This window comes from Mobula birostris, chromosome 32 (assembly GCF_030028105.1).
Source record: "Mobula birostris isolate sMobBir1 chromosome 32, sMobBir1.hap1, whole genome shotgun sequence".
Classification (NCBI taxonomy): Eukaryota; Metazoa; Chordata; class Chondrichthyes; order Myliobatiformes; family Myliobatidae; genus Mobula; species Mobula birostris.
Genome location: NC_092401.1, coordinates 14,570,004 through 14,589,620, shown reverse-complemented (window position 1 = coordinate 14,589,620; position 19,617 = coordinate 14,570,004). Strand labels below are relative to the sequence as shown.

The 19,617-nt window shown below is 40.0% G+C and overlaps 1 protein-coding gene across 10 annotated transcripts in view; it reads left to right on the top strand.

Moving 5' to 3' along the window:
* LOC140191247 (EVI5-like protein) overlaps positions 1-19,617 on the top strand; it is a 265,130-nt gene that overhangs the window by 188,698 nt on the left and 56,815 nt on the right. For all 10 annotated transcript variants that reach the window (XM_072248473.1, XM_072248481.1, XM_072248479.1 and 7 more), the window contains one exon: positions 3,868-4,014. In XM_072248473.1, the coding sequence (XP_072104574.1) occupies positions 3,868-4,014 (147 nt within the window). The remainder of the gene's footprint in view (positions 1-3,867; positions 4,015-19,617) is intronic.

Below are 19,617 nucleotides of genomic sequence, written 5' to 3'. Positions count from 1 at the left end.
GCGTCCAGGTACTCCGTAATCTCATCCCTAACGATCGATTCCAACAACTTCCCAACCACTGATGTTAACAGGTCCTTACTTTCCTTTCTACTGCTTCCCACCCTTCTTAAAAAGCGGAGTAATGTTTGTAATTTTCTAGTCATCCGGTACAATGCCAGAATCTATCGATTCTTGAAAGATCATTGTTAATGCCTCTGCAATCTCCCCAGCTACTTTCTTTAGAACCAGAGGGTGCATACCATCAGGTCCAGGAGATTTATCCACCCTCAGACCATTAAGCTTCCCAAGCACCTTCTCAGTCATAATTTTCACTGCACCTACTTCACTTTCCTGACGCTCTTGAATGTCCAGTATACTGCAGATGTCTTCCACTGTGAAGGCTGATGCAAAATATGCATTCAGTTCCTCTGCCATTTCTGCATCTCTCATTACAATATCTCCAGCGTCCTTTTTCTATTGGTCCTATATTTACCCTCAACTCTCTTTTACCCATATATACTTAAAAAAGCTTTTAGTATCTTCTTTGATATTAGTCGCAAGCTTCATTTCATAATTCATCTTCTCCTTCCTAGTGACCTTAGTTTCCTTCTGCAAGTTTTTAAAAGCTTCCCAATCCTCTATCTTCCCACTAGCTTTGGCTTTCTTGTATGCTCTCTTTTTTGCTTTTACTTTGGCTCTGGGCTTGTCAGCCACAGTAGTGTCCTTCTTCCATTTGAAAATTTCTTCTTATTTGGAATATATTTGTCTTACACTTCCCTCATTTTTTGCAGAAACTTCAACCTTTGCTGGTCTGCTGTCCTTCCTGCTGGTGTCCCTTTCCAGTCAATTTTGGTCAGTTCCCCTCTCATGCCATTGTAATTTCCTTTATTCCACTGAATTACCGACACATTGGAATTTAGTTTCTCCTTCTCAAAATTCAAATTTCAAAGTGAACTCGATCATATTGTGATCACTGTTCCCTAAGGGTTCCTTAACCTTAAGCTCTCTTATCACCTCTGAATTATTGCACAACACCCAATCCAGCATAGCTGATTCCCTAGTAGGTTCAACAGCAAGCTGTTCTAAAAAGCCATCCCTTAGACATTCTACAAATTCTCTCTCTTGAGGTCCAGTACTAGCCTGGTTTTCCCAATCCACTTTTATGTTAAAATCCCCAACGATTATCATGACATTGCCCTTCTGACACACCTTTTCTACCTCCTGCTGTGATATGTAATCTACACCGTGGCTGCTGTTTGGAGGCCTGTATACTACTGCTTCCAATAAGTAGCACTTAACCTGGGTTGATCTCACCTGCCACTTCTCAGCCCAGCTCTGTATCCTATCAATATCCCGTAACCTCTGACAGCCCTCCAGACTATCCACAATGCCCCAACCCTTTATGTCATCAGCAAACTTAATAACCCACCCTTCTTCATCCTGGTCATTTATAAAAATCACAGAGGAGGGGTCCCAGAATAGATTCCTACAGAACACCACTGGTCACCAACCTCAAATACTTCGACAATTTTGTTGCACACCCTTATGTACACTTTAAATGTCACGATAACATATAAACAGTGCATGAATTTTGAGTATACTATTCATCATGACTAAATAATAATGTTCCCCCACAGCATTGTCTCCCCACCCCCAGCAACTATACTGTGCAGTGTGTCTAACAGTGGGCTGTTACAACACACTTGATGAATTTATGGACTTAACAAGCACATCATGCCAGAAATAGTTTATCCTTGAAGGAGAAAGTTTTCAGCCACAAGCAAAGTCCACATGTGAAAGAACCAAAGTAGGAGCAACTTCGATGTTAGGAGAGAGAGAAAGGTCAATGACACAGGAGGGATGTAATTAGGATACACATCAGATGAATCCTTCCAGCAAGAACTGAGATAAATACCATAATCTGAGCGGGGACTAAAGAGGGAAAATAGGGGGAGAAAATAAGATTAGAATCATAGTTAACATAAAAAGGAACCCAAACTACTTTGACTAGCAGATTTATAGTTAGCAGATAGTTAAAAATTGGGTGGGACAGAATGAATGATTGTGCTTCGAAGGATGACCAACTCTAGAATATTTAATGTGTGCCTTGTATCAGTGTTTACTAAAGATGCTGACAAAATTATCATCGAAAGTGACCACAGGTTGCTACGGTTGAGGTTTTAGCAGTACAGTGGATTCTGATAATTGGGACACATCAGCTCCGGTATATCTCGGTCCAGTTAAACTGCTGCCCCAATTAGCCAGACTTTCATGGAAAGAGTGAGAAAGGTATGAAGAAGATTAACTGAATAATAAATTATGTATTTAAATGAAATGCAGTACAAATTAGAACGTTACCAATACTACTGCATTACTATCAAACTGTACGAGGGGTGATTGATAAGTTCGTAGCTTAGGGTAGAAGGAGTCAATTTTAGAAAACCTAGCACATTTATTTTTCAACATAGTCCCCTCCTAAATGTGCACACTTAGTCCAGTGGTCATGGAGCATATGGATCCCTTCTTTGTAGAAGTGGTCCACAGCAGGGGTGATTGATAACTTTGCGGCCTAAGGTAGGAGGAGATGAGTTATTAACTTCAAATTTCTGCGTTATCACTCAAAGAGTTGAACTGCACGTGCATGTAACGAGAGCATCTTGGCCCTCTAGCTGGTCCACAGCAGGGGTGATTGATAAGTTTGTGGCCTAAGGTAGAAGGAGATGAGTTACACAGCTCTCGTTGCATGCAAGGATGTAACGGCAAGGATACTGCACCAAACCCTCAAGTTTCCAGGCCTCTGGTAGAGGACCCAAGAGGAGGGGGAGAGATGGAGCCAAGAGCTGGACAGTTGATTGGCAAAAGGGAACATTAACTTCTCAAACTTCCGCTAATGCCCCACCTCCCCCTCTTTATTTATATACAAACATTCTTTTTCTCCCTCTGTCCCCCTCACTATACCCCCTCCCCATCCTCTGGGCTTTATCCCCCTCTCCCCCTTTTCTTTCTCCCTAGGCCTCCTGTCCTATGATCCTGTCATATCCCTTTTGCCAATCAACTGTTCCGCTCTTGGCTTCATCCCTCCCCCTCCTGTCTTCTCCTATCATTTCGGATCTCCCCCTCCCCCTCCCACTTTCAAACCTCTTACTAGCTCTTCCTTCAGTTAGTCCTGACGAAGGGTCTCGGCCCGAAACGTCAACTGTACCTCTTCCTAGAGATGCTGCCTGGACTGCTGCGTTCACCAGCAACTTTTATATAGGGAGGTAGCATTCATGGGTTCAATATCCCTTTAGAAATTAGATGACAGAAGGGAAAACGCTGTTGCTAAATCATTGAGTATGTGCCTTCAGGCTTCTGTACCTCCTTGCTGATGGTAGCAATGAGAACAAGGGTGACGGAGGTCCTTAATGATGGACTGCACCTCTTGGTGGCATCGCTGCTTGAAGATGTCCTGGATACTGTGGAGGCAAGTGCCCATGATGGAGTGGAGTTGTATTACTTAATTCTCACCAACTATCAGTGACAAAACTCACTGCTTTTTGAACATAAACGTACACAGCTGACGATATTTGTAACCTGTTCACTGTAAGTAAGGTGCAGTGTCCAATGACCAATCAGGTGCACATGACTGACAGTAATTGGAAACTGTTCAGCAACAATGTTCTGTTCCAATTAAGTGGTAGAGTGTCCCATAACAAACAAAGGGAACCATGGCTATTTTCTTGATTAGTTTTTGTTCTTTAAGTGTTCTCCCAAATAAGTGGCTGCCCCAATTAACCGATGGTCCTATTAATAGGGAATCCACTGTATTTTGATCTGCAACATGCACAAAGTTTATGCACTTTGCTTAAATCTGTTTTAAATGTAAAAATATTGTTTTTTTTCTCTCAGAACCAGGTTAACAGCAGCCTTCTGAACCGAACGGAGCAGGCTTGCACTGGTCTGCAGGACAAGTTGCAGTACGTAACAGCACAGAACAAAGGACTGCAGACTCAGCTCAGTGAGACCAGACGCAAGCAAGCTGAGGTGGACTGCAAGGTGAGCATCAGTTGAACTCCCTTTGAAACATTGCCCGCCAAGTTCAGCCTGTTCAATGAAAGGTGGTTTGCTATCTGGCAATTTACAAATGTGACCTGTAAGAGGAATGTAGAGAAATTCTGAGCATCTTGGAAGAGCTGAGTACTCAGTATATCAGGAAAGTATAGGGAATATTTTAGTGGCTGAATTAATCATCAAAAATTGTACCACGACTATTGGAGCAACTCGTCAGTTGCAAGTATTAATCACTCTTATGGAGCACCCCAAATGTAATGAATACTTGTGTCGTGCCTCTTAGTGTTTTACAGTTAAAAATAAACAATAACCTGAAACCGTTTTTGATGTTGAGCTACAAAGGCAACTAAAGGCAAAGCTGCTTATGATGAGCCATTTAAAGTAGGGTGCACAAGAGTGTGTAGTTGGAGGAGTGTAAAGGCTTCAAGTTAGTAATGTGTTGAAGGGTGTTACAGAGACATGGAAAAATTTGAAAACATGAAAACTATAAGTCAGCAACCCTAGGTGTAATGCATGAACAGGTGCGGGAGCGAGTTGATCAGAGCAGTTTGCTTTGGATGAACAAAGACTTGTGTAGAGAACTCATGGTTGTGGGCCGAGCCAGAGTTAGGCAGTGATACAGGTGTAGAGTGAGGGTAATAATTGTTCAAAATTCATTTCAGTGTCAAACGCATTATCAAGATTATAAGCTTATGTCAAGAATGACAAAGAACCAGTTCCCTCCTACTTAATGGGAGAAAGTTTCAGCATACCTGATTTGACTATGCCAGGCTGAAACCTGGTGTGCTTTCACTCATTGTCATCAAAGGGCAGCATGTAATTGAGAAATAAAAGTGATAAATAAAGCTAATCTTTAATGGTGGGCACACCTTGCATAGAAAATTCCAAAGGCTCAATATAATGATATTAAAAGAAAATGCGACACTATATTTTGTATCACAACCCTAGGATTAATGTGCATATCTCTTTCTTTCTGGCTTTCTGCTCACCATCTTCCCTTTAAACCCATAATTTAGACCATAAGATATAGGAGCAGAATTAGGCCATTTGGCTTGTCGAGTCTGCTCTGCCATTTCATCACGGCTGATGCAATTCGCACTCAGCCCTAATCTCCTCCCTTCTCCCCATACCCCTTCATGCCCTGTCTACTCAAGAATCTATAGTCATAGTCTTACTTTATTGATCCCGAGGGAAATTGGTTTTCGTTACAGTTGCACCATAAATAATTAAGTAGTAATAAAACCATAAATGGTTAAATAGTAATATGTAAATTACGCCAGGAAATAAGTGCAGGACCAGCCTATTGGCTCAGGGTGTCTGACCCTCCAAGGGAGGAGTTGTAAAGTTTGATGGCCACAGGCAGGAATGACTTCCTATGACGCTCCGTGTTGCATCTCGGTGGAATGAGTCTCTGGCTGAATGTACTCCTGTGCCCAACCAGTCCATTATGTAGTGGATGGGAGACATTGTCCAAGATGGCATGCAACTTGGACAGCATCCTCTTTTCAGACACCACCATCAGAGAGTCCAGTTCCATCCCCACAATATCACTGCCTTAAATATACCCAATGACTTAGCGTCCATGGCTGCCTGTGGCAATGAATTCCACATATTCACTGCTTCCTGGCTAAAGAAATTCCTCTTCATCTCCATTCTAAGTGGAAGTCCCTCTATTCTGAGGCTGTGTCATCTGGGCTTATACTCCCCCACCATAGAAAATATCCTTTCCACATCCACTCTATCAAGGTCTTTCAACATTCGACAGGTTTCAATGAGATCCCTCCTCATTCTTCCGAATTCCAGTGAACACAGGCCCAGAGCCATCAAAAGCTCTTCATATGATAAGCCTTTCATTCCCAGAGTTATTTTTGTGAGCATCCTTTAAACCCTCTCCAATGTTAGCACATCCTTTCTTCGATAAAGGGCCCAAACCTGCTCAAAATACTCAATGAGCCTCGCCAGGGCCTTGTGAAGCTTCAACATTACATTCTTGCTTTTAGATTCCAGTCCTCTGAAAATGATTGCAACCAATGCATTTGCCTTCCTCACCAGTGACTCAACCTGCAAATCAACCTTTAGCAAATCCTACACAACTCCCAAGTCGCTTTGCACCTCAGTTTTTGAATTTTCTCTCCGTTTAGAAAATAGTCTGCGCTTTTATTTCTTCTACTAAAGTGCATAAACATGCACTTCCCAACACTGTTTTCCAACTGTCACTTCTTTGCCCACTCTTCTGACCTGTCAAAGATCTTCTATAGCCTCTCTGCTTCTTCAACACTACCTGCCACTCCACCTGTCCTTGTATCATCTGCAAACTTGGCCACGAAGCTATCAATTCCATCATCCAAATCATACAGAAAGGAGTGGTCCTAACACAATCAACCAGAAAAGGCTACCTATATTCCCACCCTTTCCCTCCTGCCCATCAGCCACTGCTTTATCCATGTTTGGATCTTTCCTGTTATACCATGGGCCCTTTTTTTTTTAAGCAGCCTCATTTATGGCATCTTGTCAGACCCTTCATGAAATTCCAAGTCCACAACATCCACTGATCCTCCTTTGTATATTCTACTTGTTACATTTTCAAAGAGTTCCAACACATTTGTCAGGCAAGCTTTTCTCTTAAGAAAACCTATTTTATCATGTGCCTCTAAGTATCCCCAAAACCACATCCTTAACATTCAATTCCAACATCATCTCAACCACTGAGGTCACACTAACTGGCCTATAATTTCCTTTCTTCTGCCTCTCTTCCCCTCTTGAAAAGTGGAATGACATTTGCAATTTTTTCAGTCCTCTGGAACCATACCAGAATCCACTGATTCTTGGAAGATTATTACTAATGCCTCCACAATCGCCTCAGCTAGCCCTTTCAGAACCTTGGGTGTAGACCACCTGGTCCAGGTGACATCTACCTTCTGACCTTACTGTATTTCAGGAACATTCTCCCTAGAATGACAACTTCACTCACTTCTACCCCCTGACACTCTCGAACTTGCAACAGCCTGCTAGAGTCCTCCACAGTGAAGACTGATGCAAAATACTTATTCAGTTCGTCCGCTATTTCCTTGACCTCATTACTACCTCTGCAGCATCATTTTCCAGCTGTCCGATATCAACTTTCGCCTCTCTTTTATACTTTATACATTGATGAAACTTTCGGCATCCTCTTTAATATTATTGACTGGCTTACCTTCGTATTCCATCTTTTCCTTCTTTATGACTTTTTAGTCGCCTTCTGTTGGTTTTTAAGTTTCCCAATCCTCTAACTTCCTGCTAATTTTTGCTCTATTATATACCCTCTCTTTGGTTTTTATGTTGGCTTTGACTTCTCTTGTCAGCCACGGTTGCATCATCCTACCTTTAGAATATTTCTTCCTCCGTATATATCCTGCATCTTCTGAATTGCTGCCAGAAACTCCAACCGTTGCGACTGTGCCTTCATCTCAGCTATTGTTTACTTCTTATCAATTTTGGCCATTTCCTCTCTCATGTCTCTGTAATTCCCTTTATATCACCATAATATTGATACATCTGAGTTTAACTTCTCTTCCTTAAATTGCAAGGTGAATTCTGTCATATTATGATCACATATCCCTAAGGGTTCCTTTACCTTAAGCTCTCTATTCAATTCCAGTTCATTGCACAACATCCAATCCAGAATAGCTAATCCCCTCGTGGCCTCTACCATGAGCTGCTCTAAAAAGCCGTCTTGTAGGCGTTCTACAAATTCCCTCTCTTGGGAATTTACCCAATCTACCTGTATGTTGAAATCCCCTATGACTATCATAACATTGCCCTTTTGACATGCATTTTCTATCTGCTTTTGTAGTTTGTAGATCACGTTTGCCACTGTATGGTGGTCTGTATATAACTCCTATAAGGTTCTTTTCACCCTTGCATTTTGTTAGCTAAACTTGCAATCATTCTATGTCACCTCTTTCCAAAGATTCTGTTTTATTTTTTTACCAACAGAGCCACCCACCCCATCTGCCTGCCTGCCTGCCCTTTTAATACAATCTTTACCCTTGGATGTCAAGCTCCCAGCTTTAATCTTCTTTCTGCCATGGTTCAGTGATGCTCACAACTTCACACATACCAATCTGTTACTGTGCTGCAAGTTCATCTATCTTATTTCGTATACTGTGTGCATTCAAATATAACACCTTCATCCTGTATTTGTCTACCTTTTTGATTTTGTCCCCCTTTGATATTGCCACTCATCCAGTCTTGCCCTGTCATCAGCCTCTCCATGCTGGCAGTCTCACTACACATTGCCTTCATGTGTAAACTAACTACCCATCCTCAGCCTTATCACTTCAGTTCCCTTCTGCCTGCCAAACTAGTTTAAACCCTCCTGAACAACTCTGGCAAACCTGTCTGCAAGGATAATTGTCTCCCTTTGAGTTCAGGTGTAACCTTTTGCACATTACCTAAAAATTCTGAGTGTTACTGATATGTAGAAGAGTCACAATGTGTTCATGATCAAATTGCATTCACTGTATGATATGATTTGTGCTAGTGTGAATCACATGTGTGTGTTAGTCAGTGACAAGAAATGCATGAAATACCATTTCCCATCTGCACAAACTGCAATTAATAGAAAACTAAATATACTCAGAAGGATTAAAAGCTAGAAGAATGTGGAGAAGAGGCTTGTGTACATATAAATTCTGACAGTACTAGTAGTTGACACAAGTACCCCGTTTCTGTAATTGAAGATGCATGTATTGAGAATTGACCATTGATCAGCTGTTTTTTTTTTCTTTTTCAATCTTTTTATTAGTTTCACAAAATATAAACATGACATAGTAGCAATACAAAGTTATTGGGAATACATTGTTATAATTAACATGAGTAGTTATCAAACTAAAAAAACGATTGACAAAACTCCCAATCATAAAGGATATCAATGAATAATACAGAACAAAGAGAAATAACTAGACAAAAATCATGAAAAAGGGAAAAAAAATATTTCAGGGTGATTGGATTATATTAAGATCACTTGTTCCTCAGGGTCCCTTTACTTTAAGCTCTCTGATCAATTTTGGTTCATTACGCAACATCCATTCGAGAATAGCTGACCCTCTACTGGGCTCAATCATGAGCTGCTGTAGGCACTTTAGAAATTTCCCCTCCTGTATTCCAGCAGCAACCTTTGCTATCTAGTGACATAGCAGAATTTGTTCTTTAAGTAAACAGTGTGCTAAACAATTGTTTTAATCAAGCAAAGATTAAGACAGAAAAACATTGTAAGTATTGAATGTTGCCCTTATGCTGCCTGGGCAGACTTAACAATTCTCATGTTCTACCTAGCAACCTCTGTGTGGGTAGTCCCTTGACCTTAGTGTACTTGCAAAGTGCCAACTGATGGATCCCTTCGGCTGAAGAAGAGAACAGAAAATAAATTGATCTCCAAAGTTTATAGCTGCTGCCTACTTTCACAAAGTGCAAATTGATGTTGTTTGGTATCATATTGGATTTTCAATTCACCGCCCTTAATGACATGAATTCACAAAGAACATTAGGACAAGCAAGGCCTGACAGAAGGGAAAGAATCAGAGGGAAATTAGCTTGGGTTAATAATTTGATTGGAGGGATAAGAGCAGGTGCTGGTTTTAGTGTCTGCATTGAAGTGCTTTCTGAGGATCTTTGCCCTTTAGATATTCAATCATCTTCAAGTAGCCAGCTTTCTTCTATTTCAAATATTTCTTTGTTTCTTGATCCACTCTGCGTTTGGAGTCATCAGGCATTCTTAACCAGTGATATTTTGCTTCATAAAAGTGTGAGCTTTCATAAGCCTGTTGATTTAATGCAGCCAGCTTTGATCATTGTGATATCAATGTCTTTAATTTTTTGAATATTGTAGGAGTGAATAGACATCAGTACACATTTAGAGCATTGAATATTGCAGGTTCAATTCTCAGTAAGGAACTTGTATGGTTCTTAATGAAAGAACTGTTATCAATGTGTTTAATTATACAAGCTGACAATGCATTTAATTCTAGAATTATAAATATTTTCAAATATTTGATTCATCTGCCCCCTGCGCTAAAATCTGCAATGAATGGAGCCTGTGGAGATTCTGGTGAGGTTATATGCTGAGATTGAACAGAGCTACAAGATGAAGCTAACATAAAGAAGCAGCACCTATTTTAAAGATTATAGTCAGAAGAAAAAAATGTCTTAACACCCCCCGCCCCCATCACCAGCCTAATTCGGAAGAAAAAGCATTAAATAGCCACTAAACACGAGGAATTCTGCAGATGCTGGAAATTCAAGCAACACACATCAAAGTTGCTGGTGAATACAGCGTCTCTAGGAAGAGGAACAGTCGACGTTTCGGGCCGAGACCCTTCATCAGGACTTTCTCGGCCCGAAACATCGACTGTACCACTTCCTAGAGATTAAATAGCCACTGCTTGTTATTGGGGGGGGGGGGGAGGTGGAATTGCTGACTTCAGTGGATATTTGACTTGACAGAGTTTTTGTTCTGTTCTCAGACTGTACAGCTTGTGCTTACTTCATGTAGACACTGGGCTACAGTATAACTTCTGCCTCATGCAGTAACATATTCGCAGTTATCCAAAATGGGAGGCTAGATCTTGGGCACAAATGTCCTCTATCATTCCTGCTCTGCCCCACTCTGCTTCTTCACCTCATGAAAGAACCAAACCACCTAATCGTCCAGAGCCAATGACTTAGTCATTATGAATCCTTTGTCAGATCACCAAGAGGAGCTTGAACTTTAATGACATTTAAGAATATGTCATTCAGATTGGGGAAATTCTGACTGATGTCTGATGGATAGCTATATATAAAATATGACATGATCCTGTATAAAATACATTGTCCCTGATGTTTGACCATGCCACTGACCATTGTAATACAAAATCAGAGGGTAACTAACCACTTGAGATCATTTTAACATTTGAATGTCTTTCTTCCTGTTTGAAGTTCTTTGACAATGCAGCACTGTTCCATGTGCACTGCTGCTGCATAACTAATTCCAGTGGACCTTATGTATCACCGTCATCGGGTAGTATGTTCTCTTTACTCATTCTTGTATTGTAGTCTAGTACAGTTTTCTGTAGTTATTTCATTCCACCAATCCTGCTCCATTCTCCTACAGTCTGTCACCATCTTTCTCACTCTTCTCTGCATAGATATGTTGTCATTTGTGGATTTTTATATTATCCCCAGTAACTCTGTCAAGAATAGCAAAAAGCAGAAAAGTTTAGAATTACGTGTAAGAGCAAAATACAGTGGATTTCAGTTAATTGGGACACAAAGGGACAAGTACGTTTTGGCCCGATTAAACAGCTGCTCCAAATAGCCAGTTTCATGGAAATAGTTAAAAAGGTATTAAAGAAAGACAAGCTGAACAACAAGTTATGCATTTAAATGAATTGCAGAATAAATTAGAACTGTACAAATGCAATTACATTTCTACAAAACTGCCAATAAGTTCCTAATTGTTTTCAACAGAGGAATTCATCCAGTCTACAGTGCCATTTTCTATTGATTGACTGAAAATTCATAGTGTTGGAGGATGTTACCAAGGCTCTGTGTTTATAGATTTGGACTACGGACTTTTCCAGTCTTATGGGTTTTATATTCTGTGTTTTCACCTGTTCTTTCTTGTTTTTTTTAGTGCGGGAGGTTGAGTTAGGGGTTGATGTTCTTGTTGCACTTTTGTTAGTTTTTTTGTGGGGGGAGGGGGATTTGGGGGTCAATGTTCTTATTATGCTTTTGTGCAGGGGTGGGAGGTTTGGGGGCTGATGTTTTTGTGGAGTGAGGGGGAGGTTTGGGTGCCAGTGTTCTTGTTCCACTTCGTGCCGGAGAGGGGATTTAGTGGGGTGGGGGGGGCGGTTGATGATTGTGTTGGCATTCTTTGTTTTGTGTGAGGGTGTGGGTTTTCTGATTCTCTTTGAACTTAACTTCCATGGTTTTTTCTTTGTTTCGTGGCTATCTGGAGAAGAAGAATCTCAGAGTTGTATATTGCATACATACTTTGATAATAAATCAGCCTTTGAAATGAGCAAAATCAGTGCAGACACCTTGTACAGATATTGGTCTGCTTTCGATAATTACATTCTCCAAACCTTCATTTCCATTGTAACATGAAAGATGATTGGCGATACCTTCAAATTCTTCGTCGAGCATCTACACTCTGTCCACCAGTGAAAGCAGGATCTCCTGGTGGCCACCCATTTCAGTTCTACTTACCATTCCCATTCTGACATGTCAGTCCATGACCTCCTCTACTGCTGTAAGAAGACCAAACTCAGATTGGAGGAGCAACACCTTGCATTCTGTCTGAGTAGCCTCTAACCTGATGGCGTGAGTATCGATTTCTCAAGCTTCCAGTAATTGCCCCCCGCTTCCACATTCTCCATTCCTATTTTCCTCTCTCATCTTGTCTCCTTACCTGCCCCTCACCTCTCTCTGGTGCTTCTCTCCCTTCCCTATTCTCTGTGGCCTTCTGTCTTCTATCAGATCCCCCCTTCTCCGGCCCTTTATCTCTTTCACCCATCGACTTCCTAGCTCTTTACTTCACCCTTCCCCCTTTCCTGGTTTTACCTATCACCTGCTACCTTGTACATTCTCCTCCCTTCCCGCCACGTTCTTACTCTGACCTCATCTCTTTTTCCAGTCCTGATTGAAGGGTTTCAGCCCAAGCCATCAGCTGTTGACTCCTTTCCATTGATGCTGCCTGGCCTGCTAAGTCCGACAGCATTTTGTGTCTAATTCTTTGAAATCCAGCATCTGCAGATTATCTCTTGATTCTGAATTGTCTTACAGCTTATTTCTCACCAACTATCAGGGACAAGTCTCACTGCTTTTTGAACACAAAACACATGCAAGTGACACTATTTAAAACCTGTTTGCTCTAAGTACCACATATTGTCTAATGGACACACAAGTGCACATGGTTGAGGCTTACATAGAAACATAGAAAATAGGTGCAGGAGTAGGCCATTCGGCCCTTGGAGCCTGCACTGCCATTCAGTATGATCATGGCTGATCATCCAACTCAGAACCCTGTACCTGCCTTCTCTCCATACCCCCTGATCCCTTTAGCCACAAGGGCCATATCTAACTCCCTCTTAAATATAGCCAATGAACTGGCCTCAACTGTTTCCTGTGGCAGAGAATTCCACAGATTCATCACTCTCTGTGTGAAGAAGTTTTTCCTAATCTCTGTACTAAAAGGCTTCCCCTTTATCCTCAAACTGTGACCCCTTGTTCTGGACTTCCCCAACATCGGGAACAATCTTCCTGCATCTAGCCTGTCCAATCCTTTTAGAGTTTTATACGTTTCAATAAGATCCCCCCCAATCTTCTAAATTCCAGAGAGTATAACCCTAGTCGATCCAGTCTTTCATCATTTGAAAGTCCTGCCATCCCAGGAATCAATCTGGTGAACCTTCTTTGTACTCCCTCTATGGCAAGAATGTCTTTCCTCAGATTAGGGGACCAAAACTGCACATAATACTCCAGGTGTGGTCTCACCAAGGCCTTGTACAACTGCAGTAGTACCTCCCTGCTCCTGTACTCGAATCCTCTCGCTATAAATGCCAGCATACCATTCGCCTTTTTCACCGCCTGCTGTACCTGCATGCCCACTTTTAATGACTGGTGTATAATGACACCCAGGTCTCGTTGCACCTCCCCTTTTCCTAATCGGCCACCATTCAGATAATAATCTGTTTTCCTGTTTTTGCCACCAAAGTGGATAACCTCACATTTATCCACGTTAAATTGCATCTGCCATGAATTTGTCCGATCACCTAACCTATCCAAGTCTCCCTGCATCCTCTGAGCATCCTCCTCACAGCTAACACTGCCGCCCAGCTTCGTGTCATCTGCAGACTTGGAGATGCTGCATTTAATTCCCTCATCTAAGTCATTAATATATATTGTAAACAACTGGAGTCCCAGCACTGAGCCTTGCGGTACCCCACTAGTCACTGCCTGCCATTCTGAAAAGGTCCCGTTTATTCCCACTCTTTGCTTCCTGTCTGCTAACCAACTCTCCACCCACACCAATACCTTACCCCCAATACCGTGTGCTTTAAGTTTGCACACTAATCTCCTGTGTGGGACCTCAGGACCTTGTCAAAAGCCTTTTGAAAATCCAAATATACCACATCCACTGGTTCTCCCCTATCCACTCTACTAGTTACATCCTCAAAAAATTCTATGAGATTCATCAGACATGATTTTCCTTTCAGAAATCCATGCTGACTTTGTCCGATGATTTCACCGCTTTCCAAATGTGCTGTTATCACATCTTTGATAACTGACACTAGCATTTTCCCCACCACCGATGTTAGGCTAACCGGTCTATAATTCCCTGGTTTCTCTCACTCCTTTTTTAAAAAGTCGGGTTACATTAGTCACCCTCCTATCCTCAAGAACTAGTCCAGAATCTAAAGAGTTTTGAAAAATTATCACTAATGCATCCACTATTTCTTGGGCTACTTCCTTAAGCACTCTGTGATGCAGACCATCTGGCCCTGGAGATTTATCTGCCTTTAATCCCTTCAATTTACCTAACACCACTTCCCTACTAACATGTATTTCCCTCAGTTCCTCCATCTCACTAGACCCTCTGTCCCCTATTATTTCCGGAAGATTATTTATGTCCTCCTTAGTGAAGACAGAACCAAAGTAGTTATTCAATTGGTCTGCCATGTCCTTGTTCCCCATAATCAATTCACCTGTTTCTGTCTGTAGGGGACCTACATTTGTCTTAACCAATCTTTTTCTTTTCACATATCTATAAAAGCTTTTACAGTCAGTTTTTATGTTCCCTGCCAGTTTTCTCTCATAATCTTTTTTTCCCTTTCCTAATTAAGCCCTTTGTCCTCCTCTGCTGGATTCTGAATTTCTCCCAGTCCTCAGGTGAGCCGCTTTTTCTGGCTAATTTGTATGCTTCTTCTTTAGAATTGATACTATCCCTTGTTAGAAACTGTTCTGCAGTAGTCTTCTGCTCCAATTAAGTGATGCAGGGTCCCAAGTAAATAAAGGGAATCCTGGCAATTTTCTTGATTAGTGTTTTGCTCTTTAAGAGTTGTCCCAAATAAGCAGCTGGCCTGATGGCCCAATTCACTGGAATCCACCTTTTTTTCGCAACAGAAAAATGCAACATATTTGCTCACTGCATCATTTAGTTCATTAATAAGCCCCAGACACAACAATGTGGCAGTCATTGTAAAAAGATGGAATGGGCTGATTTTCAGCACAATTATGGGAGATGGAGGTGATATGATGGAATTGGAGGCCAGAGGTTACCTACAATTGGAGATGTAGATCAAGGGTCAGGAAGACTCTGGGAGAAAAACTGAAGGGGAGCTGTTGGGGGAGTAGGTTAAAGGCTGGAGTGTGATTAAGGGATGTTGATAAGTATTTCAGTTATCTGCAGATACAAATCAATGTCAAGGGCACCCAAAGAAACATGGTTAATAGTCCCTGTTAAAGGTCTAAAAGAAACGTTGGCCCTCAATTCAGAAGTTGCTTCTGAAGTCACAAGGATAACTTGCAGCAGCAATCATTGGCCTTTTGTATTTTCCACTTCAAAATTCCCTGGAACTGTTAGCTTCAGTTGGTAAAATAATTTTATGGGGAAGATATTAATGCAATTAAATTTCCAGGCAAATCTGCTTAAAATTGTTAAAGACTTAGTATAGCGATAGGGAAAAGAATCACCTCCTTTACATGTTTATAAATAAAACAATTATTGGTAAGCTGTAACTAAACAGTCAACTGAGTCAATGAGGCATTTTTTCTGATTTTGTAGCTAAAATCTGGTAAAACTCATTAAAATAACAGTTTAATTTTAACAGTATAAGCATTACTGCTTTGAAAAAATAGTCAAGATTATTTTTAAAGACAGACATTTGTGTATTTTCACAGTTTTTTTAGTCTTTATTTAAAGAGGCAGAAAGTTGTTCATAGTTTGGTTAAAATCTGTTTGTGTGGTGATTTGCTGAAGGATACAAATGCATTAATGCTGAAGTGAGAGATGGCAATCTAATGTGAGCCTTGCACCCTAAAGGCGTTACAGCTGCAACTTTTTTATCTCTAAGCAACTTATCCAGGGGAGAAGGGGCAAAATTTTAGCAGATTAGAGCTTGGTTAGTTATTGGTTAATGTGAAGGCTTACTCTTAGAGTCGAGAACTACCAGAATAGCAACATATTCAACAGTGATGTGTGTCAGATAAGAAGTGCTAGATGGAAAAACTGACTCTACTGAAAGCACCAAACTTGATTGTTGTCTCTAGATTTACTTATTTATTGCTTTTAAATGCTTTATTTCATTTGGCATTTTACTGGACTATTTGTATATTTACTGCTTCAAAATTTAGAATTGTAGTGTCTGTTGCTACCGTACCTTTTCCAGACACAGTGTGGGTTTAAAACCAAAGTGTAGATGTTGGAAATCTGAAACAGAAGCAGAAAATGTTGGTAATTCTGAATAGGTTAGGCAGCATTTATGAAGAGAAGAATAAGTGTAGGAAGTCTTTTCTACAACGGAGAAACTAAATACAGATTGGGCTACCATTTTGCAGAAGGCGTTCAGTCTGCGTGGGAGAACCTGAACTTCCAGATGTCTGTGACTTGAGTTATTTAGTCCACTCTTTGACTTCACTGCCTTTAGCTTGAAAAAAAATGTTCCGGTAGAGTCCAATGTGAGCTCAAAGACATCACCTAATCTTCCAACTGGGTTCTTCACAGACCTCTGGACTCTGTGCTCAATTAAGCAATTTCATTTTATCTAGCCTTTGCCTCTGCTGTTGCTGGCTTCTCTAGTTTTCATTCATTGGAATTTGCATTCTCTCTGTTTCATCCATCTCTTGCTAGTCACATCTTCTCCAAATCATTTGCAATGGATACACGTTCACTGCTGCCTTTCAGATAGCACCATCACTGTTTGCATTATGGTATCTGTTGGTCTTTGTAGGAGGCCCTTTTGGGACTGATGACTGCCATTCCATTCTGATGTAAGTGGTGAGGCCAATATCAGACCTGAAGGTGGTACAGGAGATGCTGACAGATGGATAGTTTGGAACATGTGGTGCAACTTTTGTCATTTATCTTGGCCTTCTGCCTGCTTCCAATAGATGGGCTTAATCTCAGTCTCACATGTTCCATGCCCACACTGAGTGATTTCCAGGAGATGGTGAGGAGGTTGCACTTTTTCCAAGGAGATTGAATCTTTTCTTCTGTTCACCTGCCATTGCAGAACTCAGATCAGTGCCTCTATTTTCAGGAATCTGGCATCTGACAGGCACAACTGACTAAGCAAGAATATGTCAAGTGTTGGAAGCCCAAACTGAGTAAAGCCCTTGAGAAAGATAAAAGAAGCAGGATTTAAGCTGGTTGAAAAGGGCCATGAAATGTCTTTTCAAGTAGCATTATGGATAATGCCTAAGTATTTTATATATTTATTTACAAGAGTGTAGCTGGGGAAAGGGGAGATCCACTCAAACAGTGGTATATCTAAGGCATGGTAGGTATGGCACGTGCCCTGGGGGCCACTTGAAGGGGAGGTGCCACTGAGCTGTTGCTTTTTCTTTTCTTTTTCAATATTTTCATTGATTTCTTACATAAAAGAATACGGAGTACAGTAGGATATATAATAGATATCGGTTACAATATATTGGAATCACAAATATAGTCTCATTACCCCACATCCATATACATTAAATTTAAACATAATATTGAAAAGAGATAATTTTATTATACAAAAAAAAATCTAAACCCACTACCAGGATAAAAAACAGCTGTTTGGTTTTAAAAAAAGGAAAAAAAAAATCCTTATCATGTAATAAAACATATTGTTAGCCGACATCTGTGCTTAATAACAAATCAAAGATTTTGAAAATAATTCAAAAAAGGTCCCCACAATGTTAAAAAATTCTTGTCTAGGTTCAGAAATTGAACAGCGAATCTTCTCCAAATTTAAGCATGACATAACATCATTTAACCAATGAGTACGAGTAGGCAGAGTGACATCGTTCCACTTAAGCAACAATGCCCTCCTGGCTATAAGAGAAATAAAGGCCAAAGTATGTAAATCATGTGACTCCAAAGTAATATCATTTCCTCCAACAATAGCAAATAAGGCAGTCAAAGGATTAGGTTTAAAATTTACTTTAAAAAGCACCAAGAAAGTTTGGAATACTTCCTTCCAATATTTTTTCAATACTCGGACAAGTCCAAAACATATGGATTAGTGAAGCTTCTCCATTGTTACATCTATCACAATAGGGAGATATGTCGAATAAAAACGAGAGAGCTTATCTTTAGTCGTGTGCCCTATGAACCACTTTAAATTGTAGAAGGGAATGACGGGCACATAGCAATGAGGTATTAACCAATTTAAAAATTTCATTCCAAGTGTCCTCAGAAATTGGAATCTGTAAATCTTGTTCCCAGAGATTTTTAATTTTATCTAAAGGAATATTTCTCATTCCCAACAACATACCATAAATATTAGATATAGATCCATTATGGAAGGGTTTCAAATTTAAAATTATATCAAGTAAACTCTTATCTGGACTTTTAGGAAATGTATGTACTTGAAAACGCAAAAAGTCTCTAATTCGTAAATATCGCAAAAAGTGGGTTTTGGGTAGGCTATACTTAGCTGACAATTGTTCAGATGAAGAGAGACTATCTCCAACAAACAAATCCTGAAAACATTTAATACCAAATCTATTCCACTCTTTAAAAACTACATCAGTCATAGGTTTAAAGAAAGTTAGAAAAAATGGGACTTGAAAGTGAAAAACCCTTGTACCCAAATCCTCAACGTGTGTTTAACTACAAAATTACTTAAAGATAAAGGAATTGACAATCTGAGAAGAGAAATGATAGAAAATTTATTAACAGAATTAGCTTCTAAAGAAACCCAGACTGGACAGTCCTTTCGATTAATATAATATAACTAAAACATAAGATTCTGTATATTGACTGCCCAGTAATAAAACCTAAAATTGGGTAAGGCTAAATCTCCATTCTTTTTAGCTTTTTGAAGATAAACTTTATTTAATCGAGAAATTTTATTTTTCCATATATAAGAAGATATGATAGAATCCAGAGAATCAAAAAAGGATTTAGGAATAAAAACAGGTACGGCCTGAAATAAATATAAAAATTTAGGCAAAATATTCATTTTAATAGAATTAATTCAGCCAATTAACGATAAAGAGAGGGGTGACCAATTTGATAGTGCCTTCTTAACATAATTCAGAAGAGTAAAAAAATTTTCTTTAAAAAGGAATTTATAATTCCTAGTAATTGTTACATCCAGATAAGTAAATTGATTTCTTACAAGTTTGAAAGAAAAGTTAATATTAAGTAATACCAAATTATTCAAAGGAAAAAGTTCACTCTTATGAAAGTTAGGTTTAAATCCTGAAAACTGACTAAAGCAGGAGAGTAAAGAAAGTACAGAAGGTGAAGATGACTCCACATTAGAAATGTAGAGCAAAAGGTCATCAGCATAAAGCGACACTTTGTGAGTAATACCCCTCCTTAAAACACCAGTGATATCATCAGGTTCCCAGAAAGCA